The following is a 27,224-nucleotide window of genomic DNA, read 5'->3' on the forward strand; positions in this document are numbered from 1 at the left end:
GTACTGAAGTTTACTTGTTTTTATTGAGTGTGCCGACCAAATGTTTACTTAAAACGTCTTATTGGACGAAATGTATAACTTCTCACAGATATTCAACGTTGTCTTATTTTATCCATACGTAGATACATACATACACTTGTTATAATTGTTTGTGGAAACTAAATATTTGTTTTAAGTGTCTTAGTTATTAAAAAGACGCATAGATGTAAATAGCCATGTTAACACCGGATTACTGTCATTAACAAATGCAGGATTTTTTTTATTATAAAAAAATACTTAGACATTAAATACATAATTTAAAGAATAATATAAAGAGAATAGTACTACAATCAAGCAAGATAATAAGTGGTCCTTAGTAAAAATGTATCCAAATGATGAAATCAGAAAAACAAAAAAGAACGTGTGCCGTTGACATAGGATTCATTTTTCTTTTTAAATCCGACTGCCACTGTCTTTCCAATTTTGAATTTAATTTTTCCATGCCATTCTCGAAAGATTTTTTGTACTATTTTTTCCACCTGACCGACTTAGCATTGGCAACACTGGCAGTTTAGGGAGGTAAAAGATTGTCGCAACTCTCTGTACAGTCCCCAGTCAATGTTTGAAAGTGAATTCGTTCAGCGTTCCGTAAAATTGTAAATAACTTATACTTCGCTTGAAATTACTTTTCTTCTGCGAGAAAAAGAACTTTAAGTATTGCATCTTTTATGGAAGGGATTATGTTTATATAGTTTATTAAATATTCCTCAAATGCTGTTACTAAGAATTTGTTTAAATAGTAAAGATAAGCAAATCACAGTAGGTATAATCATTACCATTCCACATCATATCAAATAATGATACAAAGAGATCGATTTTCAACATATTCCGTCAAAAATTGCCCCCTTGAACTTGCAAAATCTGAGCTGAAGATACAATCGCTTCAGCCGGGACTGGGTTATCCCTCAACATTATACAAAGGCTTGAGAGATTCTCATCCCATTCGCGACATTTAAATGAACCCCTGATGGCTCTATCAGCTTTTTACACGTCATCAGTTTTGGAGTGGAGCACCCTTCATTTTCCCTTGAATGGAGATTTTTCCAAAGCGCACATTGGCCTCACCCCAGTCTATATCTGTCGACAAAGCGTTTCGCTTCACTAAAAATTGCGCGCCATTTAAAATGAGTCGGCGTTTATTTATGAAACGACTAAACACGCCTGAAGAGATTTTAAGTGAGTTATCTATAATTTGTTAATTAAAGCAGGTTTAATTTATAAGCTCCTTTTTACTTTTAATTACATAATGAATTAAGAGGAAATATTTAGACAGGGTTAAATATTGGTAGAAGTTAATTACGTTTGTATCAAAGAAAAGTCTCATCATGTAGCAACTTTCATTTTGATATCTATGTATTTTCTTACACATAAATATTTATTTGGTAATATTAATAATTATTGATTCTATTTACTTTGCAGTCCAATAATATTTTGACAAATTATTCTTAAAATAATTTGCGCAGGTTACCAATTTTTCAGTGTCGAAACAATTTTGTAAATTTAAACAGCCAACTAGAATAAATGTGGTTTACCACCTAGGTATAGTAAGTACCTACATGAAGTTTAATTAAACTTAAGTGAAGCAAATAAAACCAAAATACAATTTGCAAACTCAGCCAGTTTCTCATTAGGCTTACGCGAGAAATATTGAAGTCGTGCAAAGTTTAAACAAATTCCAATTCGAAACGTACAACAATAAAGTTTAAATTTAATGTAAGTGTATTAATGTTTTAATATGGGATTTATGTATAATTCATAGTCTGATCATTTAATTTAATATTACTTTTTTATTGTGTCCATGAAACAGAAAAAATTGACAACTCCGCCGCAGATATTATTTAATTATTTTTCCATTATTCGTATAACATGAATTCTGCATTTGTCTTCTGTTTTCCATTTAAACTATTAAATTTAACCAGGGTTCTATGAATGTAGGTAATTAGAAAATTGTTAACTTTTAAAGTAAGAACATTGTTTTCTTTTTTCTTATTCCGAAAGTCTGCTTGTAGAACTTTTAGAGATGATGAGAAATTATCTTTTTTTTTGTATTAATAAAAGACATAAACCATTATTATAAAAATGCATCCGTAGTTGACCTTGTGCTTGTGCCTTGAATTTATGTCAAACACAAAGATACCTTATTAATTGACTAGTTTTTAAGACATCGAAAAAGAAATCAAGACCCTTATTACTTTAGCATAGTTACTAATACTCAAAAAGAAAAAAAAAACAATTCGCATGCAAACTCGTATTTTTAAAGTTCATTCCTTTAAAACCTTTCTAATCCGAGTGATTCGCAATTCGTTCTGCCTTGAGACGCAATACGAGATTGCACGAAGACAGTCGCTCTCCTAATTAGACCTAAGTAAGATAAGGCCAGGGTAGAACAGGGTGAAACAGTGTACAACATTCGTTCCTCGATCCCATCTTTACTCTTAGTGCAAGAAGGGGTATTTTTATCGGGATCTCCTCTTTATACAGACGTGTAACATATAGCTCAGCTTTATCCGAACGGCAAATACATTGAGTGTTGATAGTTTTACTAATGGCAAGCTAAATAAACTCTTCGCTTGTTGGAATAAGTGTTAAAGTATTAGTGAATGGGGTGTCTATGAACATGGATTAAGTATGATTGTCTTTTGTTGTTGGTATTTGTGAGGTGCTCCGATAAAAATACTTATTTTTTCTCAGCGTTAATGGTGATACAAATCACTTAAATTAATGTAAATGACCTTCAGCGCCCTGCAGTCTTTATTCTTAATGTGGTTAACTCTTCGATAATAGTTGTAGAAATGTCACTGTCTAAAAGAACAGAAACGATTTTTTGAGTTTTTATAAAACTCTTTTTATAAGACTCCTGCATTGGCGAATATAATCGTTAAGTCGCAGGGGTTTTCCAAACATTCCAATCTTGTGTCACGTGGGTTGTCACATTCACAAAGACACCACACGTTCCTCTAGCTTTTGCCAAGACTACCTTCTTCATCTTGGTGTTATATGTGAAATTAAAACATTTTCTCTTTTCCACTCTTACTCATAATACACAGCCCGTAAAATATACTATAACAAAAAATATTTACCACCGCTGCAATAAAACAAAACTGCGATCGTAGACCATAAATGTACACCTGGCTTATATTCGGCCAATGTAATAAGGCGGGAAAGTACAGCATTTTATAGCTAACCCCAAACTGCTACACGAATTTAAACACTTAAACATTTGTCGTGCAATGCGACAAACGAAAACATTCTTTTAACCCTCTTCGTGTTCATAGCAATATTAAAACCGTTCAAGTGCGATTCCTACTCGCGATTCTTATCGTTCCGTACACTATAAATAAGGTGAAGATGACTTATGGGCAACGAAAATTGGTCATCCATCAAATTTATGATCGCAGATTTTTTTTACATCATCACTGTAAAAATCTCAATTCTCGATCTATCACGGTTCATGAGATTCAGCCTGATGACAGACGGACAGACAGCGATTCTCAGGAATAATATTCCGATTTTACGACTTAGGTACCCTAACCTACCTACCTTACCCTAGGATGGTAAGGAGCCCTAATAAAGCACGATTAATATTGATGCACAATATTTGTCACCGACTTTCAAAGTATATCGGCGCCATGACACTATGTTGCGTCATTGCGTGGTATAAACTTCGTGTTACAACGGTTGTTATATAAATTTTACAACGTTGCATGCAATGGAGACTGCAGAGAACCTTGTCAGCAAAGTTCTCGTATAATTTTAATGATGTGCTTTATTATATCTATTGATACTTACTATTAAATGTTGTTGTATGAGGTTCGCTGCACCAAGTTTCAAATTTGGTTGATTATATATTAACGTCGTGTAAGTATGAAGACGTAAGAGCTGTAAAATTTATAACTAAACACACATAATAAAAGCTTAATATCTTAAGTTTAGCCGAATTAAAATTTGAGGTTTTATGCGATAAACAAATCCTCCAATGTTATATCGTACAGAGCGTCCAAGTAAAAAGTTATTGTAATCGTAAAATATACCGACAAAGATACCAAAATAATTCGCCTTCACTTTTAAATCGCTGTCTAAACAATTACCTACTTGATTTAAATTGAGGAAATTGCGAAATTATTTAACGCCGACTCCGGACATCTCAGATACGTGCCTAAAGGCGTATCTTTCCCTTTTATAATTCCAACCATAATTCATATCTTTTGAAAGAGTTTTTTTCACCAACTCTGAACGTAAGTTAACAAGTAATTTGAAATGATGTATCTTTTATCCTTTTTGTTTTCGTTACCCTTTCGGTATATTTCAGATTTGTATGATGTAGTACTGAAGTTTTAGAGTTCAGTGAAAGTAGGGGTAACAGTGGTAATCGACCGTAATTTTCAACTTGGTATTGCCTGACCTTTATTGCAAGGCTGTAAAGTCTATTTTCGTCTGACCTTAGTCGGTGGAGTCATAACGCTTTGGGTTTATAGGGTGTGTATGTGTCTTGACAGCTCACACATCACCGGGGCATACGACCACTCCGTTTAAATGACTGAATTAACAAGCGTATACTTTGAGGTGCCGTTTATGTATGTGCAAGGAAATGTTACAGAATTATGTAAGTTAAACAAGATACAAGAAAATTCTATAAAGAACGCTGTGGCAATACCTATTTGCGAAGTCCTTCTTAATTTGGTATAAGTCGTCTTTCTTGCTAGAGATGCTCTTTTCATTCTATATTTCATGTAAGTAACAAATATTTGTATTAATGTATTTTGTTAACCCAGCCTATAACTGCAGCACCTCGTGAAATACGACTGCGTATATGAAGTGAAGAAATAGCTTTTGCCTTTATTTAGACATCAAGATTAATTTAAAAAAAATATTATTAGAATAGATTTAATAATCTAAATGGCAAATAAAATTACTTTCTCTTATAATGTTAGTAATTATTACCACTCACTGCTTCTTTACCAAATTTCCTTCACAAACGTATACACCTATTCATATAACGCAGAACTCCTAAGGGATGCCGTTATCACTCTATCTAAAACTGAGCTCCAACTTTATCAGGCAGCACATAACTCGATACGAGAACATCTTTATTACTATCCCTTAGCTGTATTTAAAGGCACCGCATTCGGGATATTACGAACTTCAAGAGCAATAAAAGAGTACATATATTGCGACTTGATCGAAACTCCTTCATATTTCTCCATTCCACTCACTTTTGGAAGAAGGGTGTTTAAATATTTGACAGTATATATTGACATGTTTCTTTTGTTTGCTCTTTTATTAATGTAATAAATGGATGAATTTTTGATTGTAAAAGTAAGTTTTTTGTGACCGAAACATACTTAATGTCAGATTTATTTATTTACCAATAAGAAAATCCACAGAGATTAATTCAAGAGTCGTGCAAAGTAATTATTATATAAGCACATAAAACGAAATTCATTTACATTACATATTATTATACACAAAACCATCTAACCAGACTATCCATAATTTATTGTACCTCTAAATATTCCTCCCATTACAGAACGCTTAGGTCCATTACACAGCCGTCCTGCCAATGACAGGTCCAGGTGAAATATTTGAGCGTCGCCGTGTCAATGGCCGAACGTCCGTCCGACACGAGCGTATATTTGAACGTCCGTGAAACAGCCGCGTCGATTGCGGGTCGTCCGTCCGATTCAAACGTGTGGTATTTATACCTGTCACTATCAGCGACCGCGGGAAGAAACCCTCATCTAAATCACCTTTTGTTTTGATTTATACGAGCGTTTTGATAATCAGGGTGTTTTTTAGGAGTTTGGTAATGTGTCAAGTTATTAATCAATTAATTCAAGTTAAAATAGTGTTCGTTCGTAGTCAGCTTTGATTAAGGACGCGGGATTTGAGTCCGAAACAAATCGAGCAAAGTAAATACGCTTAAGAAATCGTTGCATCAATATGGTATAATGAATTTACCTTATTATTAAAATCGGATGCAGCCTCTATTCAGTTTTCAGACAATTAAAATACTTCGACATATTACCAGATAAAAGAAATATGCTCCATCTTGCAAGGCGACCACCACAAGCTATCAATTATTTATGTAAGGTTTCCACAAACAATAAATACCAATCACTACAATGGTAAAATACCACGTTCTCATCCAATACCCCTAGGCATTCCCATATTATAGAAAAACTATAAATATTCAATTAAAGGCTCACCCATAAATCGGAGCTCAAGAAAGGGAAAACGTTTGGGGAGAAGGGAAAAATGTGATAAGTCACGTTGTGGTACAAAGGGCCTCGCCTTACACATGGAAACTTTTTGACATATCACTATAATGTTGTATATGCGGTCAGACAAGGTTAAATTTGCTTAGGAATGTACTTTTGATGTTTCTGAATGTTTTTTTTTATCTTATTTTATTTGCGGGGTGTTTTCCGACAGGATATGCTGCACATCTTCTATAGTGCCACAAGCATCACGATTGGGAGAATTTACTTATAGATAAGAAGCCATGTACATAAGTTGACTGTCCAAGGATATAATAATAGACGAAAAATGATGGATTCAAAAAAGGCTTTATCACGCTCCAATATTGCTCATAAATTCAAACTCATTCGAATAAAACCTCGAAGAAAACATATTCTCAAATCGAAACTCTTTTCTCAAATTTAAATAAAATAATATTTTCAAATACGAAATCTAAAATTCAATTTAGGAACACTGAACGTGCCAATCACTCCCCACAGATTCAATAACCGCTGTTGTATTGCCACAACAATATTTCATTAAACGTCTAACCCAGAAATGTTAGGAACAGTCGACCGCATGCTGCAATGGAAACAGATTTAGCCCTGTCTTAATGTCAAGCCTATAAGATTCACTTTCGTTTGTTTCTCATCAATCTCGTGAAGAAATGTTGACTGCAGTGGGAAAACACGTTAGTTGACTCTTAATGTCAAACAAATAAGACACACATTCCTACGGACAGTTTCAGGCGGAAGAATGTACAGATACATTTACAACAATTGTTTATTCATAAGTCAATCTAGATTTACTAACAAATCAATCTTGTGACTATCAAACTAGTCACTTTGGAAAATTTGGTTTCCTCAGCTTGTTGATTCCACATCAGATCTTAAAGTACTTTTCCAAGCTCTGAGAAAAATCTCTAAAGATTATCGGAATTTAAAACGATTAGACTGAAATATCCTTAGTTAGGTTTTGTAACATTCTAATGAAATTTGAAGTACATAATACGTAAAGATAAACAAATAGGGTTATGAAAGTGTCGTAATAGCACATATCACGACCTGATCTGTGGTGGAATAGGATCTGGCTACCTAAATCCTTGTTCCCTTTATTTAGAAAATGGCCTTGAAACTTAGCACCAAACACTATGAAAAAATATCTCTCAGTTGAATATTATTGTAGCCCATATACAATTTCTTTATCCTAAACTAGCGTATTATTCCTTTTTGTAGCTTCCTGTTTGAAATATCTACCATTTATAAGACTTACAAAGTAGAAAGTAAAAAGTAGCACGCAAGTCAAGAACAAATAATATTTGCCGATTTACATACGTATTTGAAGTCGGTAGGTCCCTGAACAACTTACAGACTTCAGTCGCTTTGAATTTGAGTTAATAATTCATTTAAGTTCAGAAAAAGAACGTCCAAATAGTTTTAAAGCAACCGAGTTAAATACCTCCTTTTAAACTGGCACTTGGTACGAATTTCCTACTTTTTGTGAACCCGATAATCGTCCAGCGATTCCGTTGATGAACTGCAAAAACTTGATCTAAGTCTGTAGTTAAGTACGTACTTAAACCTAGTCTTTCAATCCAGTCCAACTTCGACTAAAAAGTTAAGCTCATAGTATATGATGGATTCGTTTTAGGATTTCGACTCGCCAAACTATTATGTATTTTTATGTAAAAGGTTTCTTATGTAATTATGGAAAATATAACACAGAAAAATATTAAAAAATAGAATCGTTTATTCACTTATTATTTGTCACTTTCGATAACGTCAAGAAAAAGAAAGCCGTACACGTAATTGAAAAAAAAAACAACATTAAAAAATTAAGTTAAAAAACCTCTTTCAAATCAGAGTCAACCAAAAAACAAACACATAAAACAATAAGCCCGACTTCTTTATTCAATCTAACCCTAATTCCCGCCAACAGTAATATCCCCGCATGATTAATGAACAGGGATCACAAACATTTGATCTATTGATTCCGCAGGACACCAGCTGCATGATGGATTGTCGAATATACATCAATGTTTCTTATTTTCATTGTTATCTATATAATATTTCACCACTGGCCGACGATTATCCCGAGTCTTGTAACCGTGTTACGCTGTAAGTGATGTTTCGTTGACTGATGTACCTAATATTTCACGGTTCCCGCCGTCTGAATATACGGGTTTGTTTTTATATGAAAGTATTTTTGGGAGGATTTTTTGCGTTGTTTAATCAATCCGTAGGTCGAAAACACAGGGTTTGCAAAGCAAAATAAGTATGAAAGTGTTAGACGGTTTCGTATGATGGATCGCTGTTAAGAAATTCGAATCATAGAGTAGACTTCGATATATTTTTACACCCTAGTGAGCATAATAATAGTAAATAGAATTAGCTGAAACATAAAATATTTTTAAACATATTTACAGTTTTACCGAGCAAAACAGAGTGAGTGCACAGAGAAAGCCAAGTACGTTGAGTAACAAAATTAATTACCCCCAAAAGTCCAATACTTATTATCAATCCCATAACCACATAACTACAAAAATTAAACCTTATATTCTTCACAGTTACACCAATTAGTATATACCCCTGTACCTTAACATATACCATACAACTAGACTAACTTAGCTTAACCCTAAATACTAACGCATTGCTATATTTCCCAGGTCTCACAGCGCAGTCAGAAAGTAAGCTCCAGAATCCGAACTAAGCATGTACTCGTAGAATTTCAACCATCTACACTTACTTTACTTCACACCGAACATTCTGACCCCATTTAGTAGATTATGTTTCACTATCACACATTTTGATAGTAGTTTTAAATTACAGACAGACTGTAGAACGTTGCCCTAAATTACTATTCCTTTTATGCTTAGTTGCAAATCGATGGTGGTTACACATTCTGTTCAAAATTTTGACAGGTTTAGAATAACTTTTTGAGACAGAAAAAGAGACTACCGCCATGTCTAAAAGTAATATTATTATGATTGTGGAAGCGTGACACCGCAATACACGGTGTAGAGCGACGTCTCTTTTCCACATTGCGATATCATTACTTCAAATGGTCGTGGTATGGTTATGCCTCTGGACACATTATACGCTTCTGGGTAAGGATCTAATCAACTTTAAAAAAAACGACGGAGTTGACCGCGTATTGGCCTTTCTCAGAAAGACAATTGTTTTACGCTCTTTTGAAAATATGACCGGACTTGGCTAAAACAGCACTGCATGTTAACATGTGTCATCAATTTGCAACTAAGTAAGAACGATTTAGACCATAAAATATTTTAATAGATGTTTTACAACATTTTACGTAAAGTTTTACACTACAATTTTATCAGTGTCATTTATGTGTGCGGCTTAACATTATGTGCATATTTTAGTGTATCTGACCAAATACAGATAGCGTACCTAAAATATGTGCGAAATTAAGGCCGTAAATTTAAAACGCAAATGGCGCTCATATCCAATAGACCCATTTACCTAAAATCAATTTGTGTTGTACCGAATTTGTACAATCGGAATCACACAAATTGCGACTTTCAACTGTTTTTAGAAAGCATTGTTCATCCCTTTTGAACTTTTACCCCTAAACCCATTGTTTGTTGAAGCATGGTGTAGTATACCGAAGTTCTGATACAATCCATTTTATACTTTATACCTATGAATATAGAACTGATAACCATTTTGGTGAAATAAATATTGTGGTTTGTATTAGCGATAGTGTTTCACAGCTCAACGAACGCGATATGCAAATTACTGAAATGCAAATGGTAAGTATGTATTTAATTACTCCAGTATTCCAATCATGGTAATGTTTTTGGAAACAATGTGAGGGTGAATTTATTCCTCAAATGAACAGAATTACTGTTAGTTAAATTATGTTCTAAATTACTTTACATATATGTAGTTGGAAAATTTGTACTGAAAATACGCGTTCTGTTTAAAATTATAGCTTGAAGGTTTTAAGGCGTCTGGTTTGTTTTATAATTGTTGAGCTTATCGAAATTAATCAAAAGAAAAGTTCAAAACAGTGTTGATTTCAGAAAAAATCTGAGCGCTCTTACCTTCCAAAATATTTTTGACTTTCCAAATTTGTAATATCAAGACCCTTGCTTCATCCCCCCTTAAGTTCAAGAAGTTCGTAAGTACAATTTCAAGTACCTACTCGAATTCTGCCGTGGACAAATTAAACTTGGCAAGTTCCATGGAATTACATTGTCTAGAAACGTCGACCATTTCCTGAAATGATGGTTGAATTTCCTTCAATTTTATGACTCGAACTGATTGTCAAATTAAATTAACTCTAAAAATGTCTTTACTCTGATCCCCAACTGAACAAAACAAATAAACTGAAATCATAAATCAAAAGGTCCTCACAATGTTTGCAAGGACATTCAATTCGGAATTCTGACAATGTTTTTCATTTTTAATAAAAGTTGAGAATGGCCCAACATCGAGACTTGTATCATATAAATTGGGAAAAGTTGTGAACTTGACGTTGAAACGGAGTTTAAAACACAACGATCCGGTATCTGAGGCAATTTCAGTTTTTCACGAGTTCGCTATTCGTGAAGACGGAAATTACAAGACGGCCTTTGTTGTCGCAAAAATATGAAATAGAGTGCTTTCTACATCTTCATTAAAACCTCTGGGCATCGGACCGTAGACGAAAATGTAAATGTACATACCCAACAGTTTATTAAGCATTTTTTTTCTTCACTTCACACGATGCGTAAGAAAATAACATAATCCCGGGAACTTTATGAAATATTCACACTTTTCTTTGGAGTTTGTTTAAGCGGTCGCCTCGTTTCTTGCCCGTCTTTTGTTTAAAATATTTTAAAAACTCTTTCATTCTTGCGCAACAACTTAAGCTTTAAAAATGGGTAAGAACCTTGTTTCATAATAAGTAAGGTTTTCAACAGGCGGTTTTGTGTACCTTACTTACTCTAAGCCTTTGTTTCCAAATAACAAGATTTAATTATTAAGTTTACCCGAACTTTTGTTTCGATGTGCCTAGACTTAGTACTTTAATAGTACTAGTAAGTATGAGTACACAAAATAGAAATGTTTTCTCAATTTCTAGCTATCCGAAAGGTTAAAGGTCAGAGATTTGGGAAACAATCGAAATAAGAATAAAATGAAGGAACCATGAAATACCATAGATAGCAGTCTAGAAATAGCGCGTGAATAGCATTCATAACACAATAGACTATATCTAATGGCGATGACATTTTAGATTAAGTTGAGAACGCTTTGTGAACAAAGTAAATACCGAAAGTAATCGATACTAATGTTCATATATATTTTAGACCGATCCTATTAAGTGACCGAACTTAAAACAGCAGGTTTTGTTTTTAGAATTGCCCTCCTCCTAGTTTAAAAAGTTAAAAAATCTGTACCACATATTTTCAGGGCCCGTATATAAGATACACTTTTTCGAGCGCTAATTGCACTGATTGAATCGCTCAAATACACAAACAGATAAGTCAAAATGAAGTCTATATCTTGAAACACATACACGAGAAATTAAACTTTAAAATCCTTTAGAAGCCAGAAAGGCTTATTGAAGAAAATACTATCTTGCAATTTCGACAATTCAAATTTCAAGGTATTCGTGGAAAATACATTGCCTTTAGATCAAAATTTTATAATTAGTAAACATTTTTGTAGACATATGTACACGCAATTGTAAACGAAGATAAATTACCCACACTTGACCCTTTCAAAGGACCTTACGGCAAAACGTAATTTGCGCGTCTTTTTACGTGAAACCCGGCAAAATTATGACTAACATTTCCCATCTCACATGACACTAAATTAATGCTTATCTTAAATTACATTATACTGACAAACTTTTGGAACAAGTGCAAAAGTTTACAAGCATGTGACGTCACAGATCCAAACAGAGGATCCTTACTAGCCATTTCCCAAGCTGAGATCAGCTTCCAATCTGACGAGATTTAGCTGTATAATAGAATTGTACAGCCTATGACTTCCACAGTCCATTTTGTGTATATTATGTATGTATTTAGAAATATATAAGTATGTTTATCAGTGGTCTAGTACTGATAATACAAGCTTTGCTTAGTTTGAGACTAGATGGCGCTGTGTAGAAGTTTCCGAATATTAATAATAAAACTGGTGGTCGCATAATTTTAATAAATTCGGGACTGCCACATCTATGATTCAATCTCAGCATCGCTTCAATAGCACAGACGTCAACCATTTGCAAATGTCCACGTTTAGTTCCCGAAATTATCCTAGCGATTGTATACCAGGCTTAAGCTAGCCAGCTACGAGACTAAATCACTTGAGAACAATATTATTTTCTATATTCAGTGAGAGATGCTTAGAAAAGGTCAACGATATGAGTGAGGGTGCAGCTTTAAGTGTCCAGTGTTCACTACCATGCAAGTTGTGATTAACAGTGTATTAAGGGGATGAGGTAAACTTAGGGGGGTTTACACCTGCAACTTGCAAATGCGATAAATTGCCTGTGTCTGTCTCTGAGTGATATTTATAGCTTTAGGTTAAGAACACATAATGTGCTTGTTTAAGAGCGACTTGCGCATGTTTATAGAGATCGTCCGACTAGTTTAGGATGCGACCGGAGTCCTTATTCATAAGCTGATGCGGCGGCGGGGTCTCGAGACAAGTAGGTGTCGTGTGAGTAAATTGTTCTTCAACAAATATTACTAAGCTTCACAAAATTTTGTATAATAACGTGATGTGATATCGTAATATATTATGATGCAGGTACACAAATTGCAGATGGAAAATAATTTTAACATAATGTATGCAAAACACTTTAAAATAATATGATTTTGGAAGCCATACTAATTTAAAATTAGTTAAACTAAATGATTTCAGGTTGTATATAAGAATTAATTTGCGGTCAAAGAGGTACACCATAATTTAACCGCTATCAAAATGAAAAACATACCTTTGTTCTGCCTGTGTATTTTACTATCAATTTTATTTTAACTTCTTTATAAAATAACACTAATAATATTATCCTGACATTTCTGTAAATCCCACGCTTAACTTCTACGTATACGTAACATAATTCTATCACTTCGTTATCATACTTCCACGTTTCTAGTAGGTACAGAAAATACACTAACAAGTGTTGAAAAAACCCTCTCCTGAATAAATTCACAGTCATGAGATGATAATAACGCAATCGTACGATTCCAATTACATCGTCATTGATTTTCTGTTACTTTGTTCCATGAATCAGCCTGTACCGTGTACCAACAGGTTTTGAAGCAAAAATGTTCGCATTGTGTGAGTGAGATAGCGCTCTATACCGCACGCTACCACGTCCCGCTCTTAAACCACTTCCAGTACCAGCACTCGCTTTAAGAGATCATGGTAGAGGCTCAGGTCATAGCAATTACACAAGCCTGCCGCACACTGAGGCAGCTGTATTTTATTTTAATCTTCGTTACTTTGTTTCAATTAAATATTTATTGTTTCGATCCCGTAGTCGTCATCATGATAATGCATGTTCCGTTAAAGTGAACGAGATTGGGTGTGTTAATATTTTATCTTCTTGTGTAATCGGGTAATATATCCGAGCTGATTTTTATTTCTACTGAAAACGAAAATGTTCTTAAGTTTTTTTTAATTTTATCTTTACATTTTATTGTTAAAACTGACAAAGCTTGTTATGAGCTAAAATTTCCCACGGCGTGGCAAAAGTCCTCATATCAAAATGGAATAAAAGCATAAAGTATTAACAAAATGATTGATCATAAATTAGTGTAGAAGGTTAATTAATACCTTCAGAAAGAAAAATCTTTCCGCAACTTAAAAAAAAACATAATTTAAAATATAACCGAGTGAGGAGGTTGAATTATCGTTAAAGCACCATCGTTACTAGCTATGTAAGCAGTCAGTTCCTATCGCAAAGGCTCTTCATATCAAGTGTCCATTCTGGCTTCGTACATAAGCTCTCGTAGAGTGGACACTTTAACATTCAGACCATCCCTAATGTGAAAGCAATAAGGTGGAATTTACAACCGAAAAATCTCACTGACCGGTCCGATGTTGTGGAATATAAGATTATAATTGCGGGTATTGTGTATCAGACTTCAAAAAACTTTAAGGATGTTTATCGAAAATGGGCTTTGCAGATAAGAATATAGAATGAAGCCTCGTTTAAACGATGCTAAAATTTCGGACGAGTTGCATTACCTCATCAGTGTTCTATCACTTACATACTCAGATAATATCGTAACTGTTTGGCTTCCGCAACGTATAATACAACTCGTTCTTTCACTTTGACTAAGCGAAGCATAAGACAAGAAATTTAAGAAATGAGTTCGGTAGTTGGCGGTAGAAAAAATCCTCGACTAAGGTGTCGCTTTTCAAAGATCTATAGACTACAGTAAAACTGAAATATTCCATTATTAATATTCCGAGAAGTTCCCTGAAAGCAACAGAGTTAATGACTGCAATATTTAACGACTTTTTTCTTTTTATAGTTCTTTCAAGATTTATAACTAAAGTTCGGTAAGTGTTTTCTTTTGAATGTTTTTCTTTTCTTTTCCTTAGTATCTTTAGTTATATAACGTAGTGTATAATAATATGGATGTAAATATATTTCTATTAATTAAAATAATATAAACTATATTAAGAAGCTCGGCGTCCGAACAGTCTGAAAGTAACTCGCTCGCGGTTTATTTTGTTTAAACTCTTACTTGTAAAACAGTGCAATCAAAGTTTTAATTAAAAACGTCTTATGAAAGTATCTTAAACTAATATCATATAAGTTCATGAACCTTCGTGGTTTTGTAAGGGCTCGGTACGATTTATATGAGTTTGCATAAAATTGCATTTTATTATTTTTTTCGAAACTCGTTCAAAACTTCTAGATAAATAACAAAATATATTCATTTTTCTAGCAACCTTCGTGAGGATGTTTCATAATTAAATGATGCTACTATGATATTTATCGAGATTGCCGGAATAATGTTGTGTTTTGAAACTTATGTCTCTAGAAATAGTAACGTTTTAGAGAAAAACATAAAAATCGAGTACTCGATTAGAACGATCATTTCTGTGGTCTAACAAAACAAGTATTTAAATATCTACCGACGGGTCACGTACGAAAGTCTTATGTTTGAAGCACATACACAAGTGGCCTCAGTCCCAAGATTGCTTCAGAATCCTTTATCTTAATACTTACAAATGTATGAGCGAGGACCTATCTAAATGTTTTCTGCTCTGTTACGACAATTCTTCTAAACGATTTTTCTTTTATGATATGAATGTTAGAATATGTCGTATATATATAGTCGAAAATTTACTTTTAAATTTTATTTTATTTTTCCAAAATCGATTTAACTTGAACTTTACATCGTACATAAACAAATCTTTTTGGAAATACTATTTCGGGCTATGTTGTTTTACTAAGAGTCTGTGCATAGCTAGGCAAATAAAGTTTAGTCTTAGTAGAGAGACTGCCTAACTGCCTAACCTCTGTACATACTGATATTTTTCCTGTCCATGTAAAGGTTGTCTGGAAGGTATCGCTTTTAGCGATAAGACCGCCATTGTACCCTAACATTGTATGTATTAAGAATCACTGCTGTAATTCCATGGTGTACAATAAAGAATATTCTAATCTAATCTAACTGCACTGCCTGCACCTCTAAATACAATAAATGAGAAAGTCAGTTCCAGATTCCATTCTAGTAAAGTATGTGAGTTGACACACGATGTTATTTTCACTGGCTGACAGACGTATGTCAGAGTTACCTACAACTTGGTATACAACAACCGGTCAAGTGTAAGTACGATTCGCGGCACTAAGTTTAAATCATTTATTAAAGAATTAATTTGAGGATGGGTAACTAGATAATTCATTATTTGTCACCCATTTAATTGAATGTAACAACCGTTTCTTGACCGTTGTTAAAGTTGCAGTAGAAATAAAACATTTGTTTAAATTGAACTGTTCAGCAATAACCATCATGAAATATCGCCTAGTGACAGACGGACAAACAGCGGTGACACAATAATATTGTTCCGTTTGGGGATAGAAACATAAAAAAGACAGAAATAACTTTAATCATTCCGTAGAAGTAACTCATAGGTAATTAATACAAATAATATTGTTTGTAGGTCATGAAAGGATGTAAATTCCTGGAAAATATTGTTTTCAGTAAAAACCTGTAACGAGTTATTCTGACTTAATATCAACTGCGTGCTGATAAAATACCCGGCGAATATTTCATACGAAAATTATCGACTTGGTCAGTATTAAGGCACTGATGTGAAGATTTATTCAAAAGCTGAATCTGAATTAAAATTTACTAAAGAATTGAAAATCATACAAATTTGATAAGTCTGTATTAAGTTATTGAAGACAATCATATCAGACCTTAGAATGATGAAAGATAAACAGCGAATTTGAGAAATGATTATAATCATAATTATCAATAAAACCACGTCAAAGACTACTACTACAGCCCTTCCTACCTATTACAAACTATTTCGGGTATTCCAACCCGTTAAAAAAGCAATTTTTAAAACGACTCCGGGGGGGTCGCGGGGGCTTCACAAACATTCAAGTCACATGCACAATGATATCCACTCTGACACCAGCTTGGACACCAACCATACAAAAAAGAAGACAATATTGTAATCATTCAATTAACATTTTGGCATAAACTGTTGTATAATTGTGTCTGTGGTGTCCTCCCATTACTCTAAAGTATAACTTGGAGAAGTAAAAATGATTTCTATTAGAGAAGGAACAAAGATGTTTTCTTTTCATAAAAAATATTAAATTTAAATTTATTAAATTTTATTTGGCCTTTTAGCTTTCCTTTAAAAGCAAAGTATATTGTTATTCAGACGGCGCCAACCATTTTATACAGTAGTCACAAAGATAACGATAATAGCTATTTTTGTATTTCCCAAAGATTGTTCAGACTAAAAGAAACCAATTTTAAAGACAATTTTCTTTTCTCTCCTAAATTGCCCGATTAGCATACACTTTTGTATTTTAATCTAATTTCAAATTATGTTCTGTATTTAGTTATAACTTTGACATTCTTATTAAGAACAAAAAAATATATTTCTAGTTTTTTTAAAAGGTTTAGAACAGTTTAATATATGAAATTGTTTTATAGGATTTTTCAAAGTGAGTGTTCCCAAATCTATGCTTTTTGTTATTATAAATACATCTACATACATTAAATTAAATTTACATACATTAAAACAATTTTAAACAAGTTCAATAGTTACAATTTGCAGCAGTTCGGTTGAAACATTTAAACAAAAAGTATCGTAATAACACCGTGCCTTCAATAAGTTTAGCGCACCTGACTTATGATTTATAGATTCCATAATATCCGCGAATACTCACACGTGTTACGTGCGATAAATCAAAGAAATCTTCAAAGATTTTCGTTGTACAAATAAATTGAGAACAAATAGACTTTCATGAGATCAAAGCTATCAAAGCTACAATTGATTTTCTTTTTAAACTGCTCCAGCATTAAGGAGTTTCAACATTGTGTCGCGGGGGACTGCACATACAACAAGACTCAGCATTCGTGGATCACAAAAATGCTTGATCGAACCCGCGCTCAGTAGTTTTGGCGTGGTGACCTCAACCACTACTACTCTCCTCAAGTAAGGCTGAGTTTACAGCGATATGTCCGTCTTACACCACGTTACAATTACCACTATAAAATTACTCAAATGCATTCAATTGATAAAGTAAAAAAAACAAATTCAAGTTCTTATCAAAAATTAATATAAGTCTCAAATATGAAGTTATTTAATCAGCTCTAACGCTTGCAAAAATGTAACTTGTCATGGGTTCTGATCGCAGAAGGGATCATCGCTTTCTATTGCACTGATTCCGAAATCTTGCAACTTTTCAAACTTGCTCTTTATAAATCTCAGTGGTTTTCGTAAGGAGACGTATTCTGAAACCATTTGTGGGTTTAAATAAATAATAACCTCCTTTTCAGACGATGCCTTTTGAAGCTTGACGGGTTTTTTCATTTTGTAGCACATTTTATTTTGAAGTATTATTTTTTCAAAATAAAACTTGACAAAACTTTTAACATTTTCAGAGCAATTATGAAGCAACAATATCTAAAAAAGAACTCTAATTGGTTTTGTTATTCACGTAAAATTTCCTCCAAACAATTTCCGTACCACAAGCCAAAACCATTAATCATTTGCTTCAAATATCTCAAAAATGTTAAAAAACCAATTGATTTTCCCTATCAACCCAACTCGTTTTCGGCTCATTAATACTGTTCAAATGACCGTGAAATTCATTGCTCAGTACTCTTCGACCATAAAGGATAAATTGGGGGACGGTCAAAGCGTGAACTGGACAGGCGTGAAGCAGAATAGGGATGCGCAAGTTTCTGCACTGAGTTGATAAATAGTCCCACTTCATGAACTTTCTACCATTCGTCTTTTGGGATGGAGTTCTCGCAGTAATTGTCGGCTAATGATCTGCATCGGGAGTGATATTCCATTCAGTTTTTACGTGGAAGTTTCTCTTTGTTTAATGTTTGCGAGTTGGTAAGCCATCGTTTAATGCGAGGTGTCGCTTGTGTAGATTTACGAGCTACTTTCCCGTACCCATAGTTTCTTATCAGACGGGAACCGATGTAGATTTATTGATAGAGAAACTTGCAACGGTGTTTGTGTTTACATTGCTTGGTGCCATAAATTTAAATCAGATTTGTGTTTATCGTTAATCATTGTCGTTACTTTGCATAGATTACATTTGTCTTATGTAATTATTACGAAATTTATACCTAAAGAGATAAAAGGCGATCTTTGTTTAATTGCTGATTTCATATCAAGAATGCAAATAAATGAATATTTTCGTTGAATCTTTCGAGGATTGATGCAGTATAATCTATATTTATTTTCTTTGTTAAAGTTATTACTCTCACAGCGGATTTTTACTTTCGATATAAAATAATGATGAGACTACATTTTATATAAAACCGTATGAAATAAAACCGCTTTTCTCAATTTTACAACATGCGATATAGAATGCAATCCCTCGGAACGGCTTCACCGCATCTCTAAAGATATAGCTAAACTAGCCAAGGACTGCCAGTTAGAAAGTTATTCTTTTTGATAAATATAGTATGAAGGAGAAACTACTTTGTATTTTAAAATTGAGAGTTTAAGGTTCATATCAAATTGAAGGGATTTGTGGAGTATAATAGGCATATGAGTATATCATACCGTATATTACTTTGGAAAATTGATATTGAAAATAAAAGTATATAGTAAGAAACATGCCATGAGATTTTTTTTTGGTAATGTTTTGCCCAATTGTTACAATCAGGTATAAGCTGGTAATATGAATACAATGTAGATGCAGTCACAACATTAGAGTAGCCTCTACTAGTATTGTAGTTTTTTCAAACCATCTGATGGACCTCGTTTGCATATTTGGCATGGCTCCACAAGAAATGGCTGAATTTAGCACGATTTTATTTAAATAGACATTCAGTCGAATCTTTTTATTCAAAATTATTCAGCTGCCTAAGTTTTAAATCAAGCAAATCTAAAGATTTAAAGGTTCAGCTGTTTCTATGAAAAGGTTTGTTATACCAGTCAGCTGTTTCTGTTTCAATGGATCTGGTTTCTTTCTGGTTAAGATAGACGTAAAGCCGTTTAATATTTAAAATTATTCAACGTAGTAACCAAAGAGAGAAATTAGTAATTATTCCCAATATATTTTTGAGGAAACTTCTTTATGGGGGTTGAAAAAAAAATTACCGTCACGCATCTCGTTCTTCTTTTATTTAATTATCAATATGAGTATTAAAGTACATCAAAAACAAAAAACAAACTGTTTCTAAATTTAACTTAATCTCCTAATTTACTCTCTTATCTATGTCATTATTTTCAGAAATTCCTGACATTACAACAGATATTCTAGACAGACCAATGGTCCTTTGACGAGGATCACGGTCTCGTGACCTCGGTCTATTTCTGTTATGCCCACGGAATATACGAAAATAGAAGGAAGAGGTACTTTAGGCACTCACGGATAAAGTATCGATCGCGTATGTGATTAATCTTGGTAGGTATATATCTTTCACAGATAAGTAACAAGTTATGTTTAATTACAAACTTCTAGATATTTCTTTGATATCTTCAAGAATTAGGCATAATTTTCAATATGTCACGTATTTGACAACCGATATAAACCGGACCGACTATAGAATAACAAAATTTGACGTCTCTACTCTTAGAGCTACGGCAGTGTTGGGGAACTTCCCTCAACTTTCCTATGCCCCGTGGTCAGCCAAAATATTTACTAAAGCGGAAAAATGGCAGAAAATAGGCGAAGGATAAACTGACAAGTACTTGTCGATTGTTGAAGTAATGTATTGGAACTGGGCGGCTTGAGAGCTTATCCGGTAGGCCCAAGTAGTCTGTGACAAATTGAGAGCTTGCTTCCACATCGCTAAGAGTGCGTATTGAGGATAGTTACAAGAAATTAAATATAGGCTTGAAATAAAAGATGTGTTAGAAGATGACGTTAATACCATTTTGTGTAGAAGTTATCTTGTTATACTTTTTGACCTGAACGAAAATAAACAATTTAATAATATTGACTTTAAACATACACATGATATTCTATTCTTTAATTGTAGGTGACAGTTTCTATAAGTTTCCCTTCGAGAGTAATCCAAAATGATGTAACGAATTTAATCATAATAGCTCATCAAAATCCATTACCAAAAATGGCGTCTCACCAAGAGTATCTATTGTCTAAAGTAATTACGCCAACAAGTGGGTTCGAACAAAAGAGATTGACGGATGCGATTGTAAGTGCTCAGTGCCCGGTAATTAAATTCCTGTTATCATGATATTTAATAAGATACGAGTAAAGAGTAGATTTTAGTCGTAGCAAATAGGATATTCTAGCAAACGTAGCATTAGTTGAGGACTCGATATTCGTAGCAAACAAAACATTCGTAGTAAATTCTAAATTCGTAGCTAATAACCGATTCGTAGCAAAATATTTATACATTCAAGTAGTTCATGATTCTTTTAAAGGTTACATTTAATTTCATACCAAAGTAAGTAGTGTTATCGAAAATACGTAGCACTTTGCTGCTACGACGAAAACCTCGTCAAATATAACCACATGTATTACTTGAGTAAAAATAAGAAATGTCAACTGTTCTCACGTTTCATTAACAAAAGTGGATGTTGATCCTTGTTGATCTTGGCAAGGAATTTGCGCGCCTTAAGTGGTCGGAAATGGGTCCAATTTAAGAGACAAAGTTTAGGCATTTTATAAATACATATACACCGACTTGTTTATTTCGTAAATATTTATTGTGGCTAAAAACACCACTCTTATTTAAGTTGAAGTCGTCGCAATAAAACAGGTATACTCTAATGTTATTTATAACGGTGTCACAAATAGGATGGGTACCACTTTTATGATATTAAAATGATTACTAACTGTTGATTCAAATAGAATATATTAACTAGAATATATAACGATAATAAACGTCCCTTTAACGGGAGTAGGCCTCTACCCATATAGAGTAGATTTGAGCATTGATCACCAAGCTAGCTCACTGCAGGTGGGTGGTTTCAAATTTAAATATTCAGAATCCACGTTAACATTTTGTCAGTGGAGTCACAGAAAAGTTACCAATGTACCTTTTTCAAAGTTGGGATCAAACCTGCACGTCAGGTATACAAATAGAAACTTAGAACCGCAACGCCAACACGAGAACCTTTGGTAAATCTACATAACCAGATTATCCCTGTGTATCTGATTTTCTGGTACAGAAATTTTATCCATGTTAAACTGTATTATGTCCAACCAGAAACTGATGCATGCTGTTATGAATTCTATTGGTAAAAAATATAAAGTTCAAATTCAAATGCAAATAACATGTAGCAGCATATGACTTCAAGGTTTTCGAGTAAATACTTTAAAGCTTAACTAATGTTTCTGTTAATTCTTTTTAATAAGTGTATCGCTTCGCCTTATCTCATTAAGAGGTTTTAGCATCTTAAGAGGCAACAATAAACTTGGTTGTAAGAAAATGTTCATTACAAATAGGGCTCGTTGAAAACAAATGGCCAGGACAAATGTTCTCGCTTCGTTCACACAGTACATCCGCAGCTAAGATTGCGGTTTCACAATTTACCATTTGAATCTCGTTTAGTACCCTCGGAATGAAATTTATACTTTCCATTGTTTTTATCACCTTCTTTTCTAAGGTTTATGTTAAAGAACTTTTGTAAAAAGGGTGCTTTTAAATTTACAATCACCTTTACAGTATTGTGGACCAATGGATTAGTCAAAGAGAATGTTCGCTCATCAATATTATGACCGTGACAACGTATTTGATATAGTGGCAAAAGGAATACGTAAATATTATCTCTGAAAATTTCAACAGTCAAGATACCACATTTCGTAAGATACAGTCTGGTGTCAAACAGATGGATATATAGCCAGTAATAGGCTGCCGTTTTCAAGTTTTGGGCATGAACACTTTACATGTGTACCCAAAAAATATGCTGCAATTCTTTTTCCTTTTCACAGACTCGTGCAACAATATTTGCACTACAATACGTCAGAAGCTGAACTCAAAAACGCTTTAAAACCCAAGCAAAAAATTTCAAATTACTCCACGCCAAAAAGAAACCGCGAACGTACTCGTATGTACGGTAGAGCGCACGTCGGTTGTAACAATGGATTACGAAAATCGACTTTACTTTTTTGGATAACTTGAAATCGGAAAAACATGAAACATTCATTGTTAGCAAACCACACCACTGATGAACAAAAAACTGTGTATCAAGTCATAAGTACCGATTCACTGTACTGAACAACAAGTCAATGGCTCATCACTTGTCGGAAAGTAATGTAATTCCCGAACATTTGAAGATTTTTATTCTCCGATAACGTAGCTTTATCTAAATCCTCAGTTCGTCTAGAATAGTTCAAAGCCGGTAATAGAATTAAACAATCACGTTCATCAGGTTCATCGAAAAGTCACTTGATGTGTATAAGAAAATGTACAAGTGACATAACAGACAGAAAGAAAGGAAAAGATCCCGTCGAAGATTCAAATGGACTACAGACTATGGGCCCTGGACAATTTGGACTGAAAATTTTTCTTCTGATTTTTTTGTTGTTTCACCTGTGACTACAGGATTTTACAAAAGTTTCGGAGTAAGTTTTTTTAATATCAATTTGCAACTAAAACCTGCGTGGTTGACTGTACCTTTGTACGAACTCCTACAGTACGGTAAATTATAACGCGGTGGTTATCGCCTCACAAAAGCCTCTCCGCATTGTTCCACTTCCGCGCCCGCTCCGCTCGCCTTCCGATCGACGCGTCCGCATTTCGACACTTTCCCACTCTCACTAACTAATGTTATATACGTCTATTTCAGTCACACGTGAGTGCTTTTGATCGTTATTGCTTCATAAGTTCTGCGGTTGACTGGCTAAATATCGCTCTATTAGAAATAGTTTAAATCTTGTACTACAACAGAATGGTTACTTAAGGAAGTGTAATATTTCTATTATTGAGGAAGATAGCTATAAAACTAAAATAAACCGTCTGTTTTGAGTGGTGGAGTAAAGTGAAAAATGAAAAATGTGAAAAAATACACAATTTTTCGTTTCAAAAATCCAATGATACCGAAATCCATTTGAAATCCGTCACGTAAAACTTCAGTCCCAATATTTCGCATGTATCCACGCAAAGCTACTTAATCCAGACATACATACGACTTCCATCGCCTGACAAAACTTTCTGCTTTATCCATTCAATCCTTTTCACTTTGTAAAAGAACATCCAAAAACTATGGGATTACAGTTCAGCCTAGATCCCAACATGACTTCAAACATTTCCGTCGTACACACTGGAAACACTTAACATTAGTATGTTTTATTCAAAAGTCGAGTGTTCAAGTCGACAAGTCAAAGATTTATTCCCGGGGTGGTTGTAAGGGGACACGGGATTCGTAGCCTTATCGTAGCCATCGGTACATGTCGGAAACACACTCCCCAAATTGACGTACGTGTTTCGATTTGAAATTTTGGCAGATGCCAAAATAAAACGTACGAAAATATTGGGTGGAAAGGATTTCGCAGAGTATTTGCAGCTAAATGCCGCTTTATATGGTGCTCGTATTGGAGTACAGCTATAAAACCGATGTTCTAAGGATGTTGCTGAAATCTCTTAAATCACGTGATACGAGATTTTGTAATCAGCTTGAGCCATCTGATTACCTTTTTTATTCGGTATACAATCTTGTTGACAAGATGAATGGAGTTATTTGTGTAGTTTTGTTTTATGGCCGTATAAATAATGGATTAAAAAGAAAGATCTCTTATTTAATTATAATTCGGCTTTGACTTCTTGGCTTTTAGTGTAGTAACTAGGAAAAAAACATTATCGCAAATTTATTTTTCAAACTCAAGATAATTATATAATTTTAAGAATAATAATCACATTTAATTAAAATTATAACAACTTCTATTTTGTCATTTTTTACGACACCACAAGGAAAATAAGTTTCCTAATTAACGAAGTCATTGAACGCCTCTGAAGTATTCGTATTAAGAATATCTAATGACATTCTTAGCACAAAAGCCAACTTCTGGGGAAGGTACTAATTTTTATTAAATATAATAGCACCTCACAAAGGAGTGTCGTTAGCCCTTATTATATTAGCGTTAAGGGTCGGTGCACACTGACCACACAATAATGATCGGTCAGGTTAAAAGTATTTTCGTTAGGTTTATAGGAGACGCTTTTGCTAGACTTCTTGCTGGTATGCTTTGTTCATGTATTTTTCTCTTATTTCTTTTTTCAATTGCAAAGGATTAATTTACATTTTTTAATAACAAATTAAAATTAAAAAAGAATTGTTAAAAGTATTCTGAAGCATAATCTAGTAGCCTTAGCCTAAAATCTAAAATTACTATTCTGCGACGTTGCTCGTAGTTACAACACGTGACCATGTATGTAATGCGTGTAACATTTCAATACGCAACAACATGTCGCCGGCACCTAATGTGCAACGACCCTAACATACGCTCACTAAGCTCGTTGACTAGGCGCTCTGACTTCTTAAAGTGATATAAAAAGAAATAGACCTTCTGCAGCAGGCTTTTTATTTTTATGACAGCCACGAAAAGTTGTTTTATTTTCTGTACCTTTGGAATACAGCGCATTAGTGTAGTCATTTCATTTTTATTTTTATTTTTTTGGCACTAAAATACCTGAGTTTTTCCACGTTTTTTGCCCACCTTTGAGTCATGCAATAAGCATTACAACCAAAAAGCAGCTGCATAGGTATTGCCATTAAAGTTTTCAACTTAAACAGCACTTTGACTTGATTATCGAATCGTAATGTAAAATATCCAATGCTCTTCTTATTATTTAAGGGAATTAACGTCAAACTTATATAATTACATAACAGCATACAAACTCTTTGAACTAGAAAATTAAATAAGCATCAGTATTTACAGTTTCATAAATATTCAAATAACGAAAACGTATTAAAATTTAATGTTAGCGCATGCAAACTATTATTCAACATTTTGTTCGAGTTCCCCATTTTATTCTATGAAATGGTACAGACCGTCACGCGTAGCTCCACAGTTAACTGACGACATCATTATGAGGTGGGCAACCGAAAATGCTATCACAAATCTCACAAAATTGAGCCATACCAAAAATCAGGACAAAAGGTCCCCCAGGAAATGTACACTGCGTAGAGCAAATTACCTACATCGTAGCGGATGGGCTAAATGTTTTATTCATCTAAGCCTGGGTCGGCTAAAGAGCTATTAAGACATAGGACTAAAAAGTTTCACTTACTATAAATTGATCAATAAAACTGTTCGCAATATAAAAAAATTAATTTCAACGTGTGTTGAAGCGTAAACCGCGTAGCAGCGTAGATCGTAGGGTTCGTAGCTAGAATTTACGAAGGATTGTAGGTTAGCGTACAAAGTTGCGTTAGAGCTATTAACATACTGTTTCGTAGTATATAACAGTAAATCTGATAGCTGAAGCTGGATTTTTAAAATTTAAATATTTATGGTATACAATTTAATAATTGTGACCTATACTACCTTAGTGTCTTAATATGATGATAATGCAATCTAACGCCTTATAAAAATGATCCCAACTTATAAAGGAAGGCATCTCTTTCATTTGTTTTTGTAAATTGCGAAAACTCTTGGACGACGATATTTGATTGCAAATGTTAAAGGAATTCGAGTGGAAAGGCAGATAACAGAGAAATAACATATGTTATTACAGATGATGTGCATTGACTTTATTACGTACATATAGGGTAATATAATATCTTTTATTTCTTTGGAATAGGGTTGTATTTCACAATTTCTTTTAAATACTACATTTTAACCCAGCGTGCTTTTTTGAAGAAGGTATCAGAAAGTTATATGCTTTTTATACATAAGCTTATTGCGTTCTGTCAAGTGTGAACTTGTAATCAATTTAGTGCTCTGAAAAAGGTTTGAAAAATATGAACTTGACGTGAATATTTCCATGTACCAAAATAAATTAAATTGCAATTCTGATGAGAATCTCAAATATCGTTGCAGAAATTTAAATTTCCTATCAAAAGAAATTTTCAAACCCCGTTTTCCCCTAATATACGACGACAAATAAACCAACATTTTACAGAAAAGTTAGTCAATTCAAAATCAAAGATGGCGGGCATTCGACTTGACACAAATATTGTATTCAGTAACATGGCGTATGGAATTGATTACCTACCACCAACTCTTGAAGTAATACTATTGCAGATGTTGAAAAGAGACATCGCTCTACATCATGTAGTGCGCTATCACCCTTTGACAGCTGCAGGAATTACTTTAAGATGTAGTAGTATTACCACAGATCGTAATAT

At 33.8% G+C, this 27,224-nt stretch overlaps 1 protein-coding gene across 3 annotated transcripts in view; it reads left to right on the plus strand.

Annotated features, from left to right (window-relative positions):
* Positions 1 to 27,224, plus strand: part of LOC113505367 (Kv channel-interacting protein 4-like) — a 114,607-nt gene that overhangs the window by 24,056 nt on the left and 63,327 nt on the right. The window contains exon 2 of one of the 3 annotated variants that reach the window (XM_026888025.1): positions 8,942 to 8,962. The exons of the other annotated variants lie outside the window; for them this stretch is intronic. Coding sequence (XP_026743826.1) covers positions 8,942 to 8,962 — 21 coding nt within the window. The remainder of the gene's footprint in view (positions 1 to 8,941; positions 8,963 to 27,224) is intronic. 3 annotated transcript variants of the gene reach the window in all.

This window comes from Trichoplusia ni, chromosome 25 (assembly GCF_003590095.1).
Source record: "Trichoplusia ni isolate ovarian cell line Hi5 chromosome 25, tn1, whole genome shotgun sequence".
Taxonomy (NCBI): domain Eukaryota; kingdom Metazoa; phylum Arthropoda; class Insecta; order Lepidoptera; family Noctuidae; genus Trichoplusia; species Trichoplusia ni.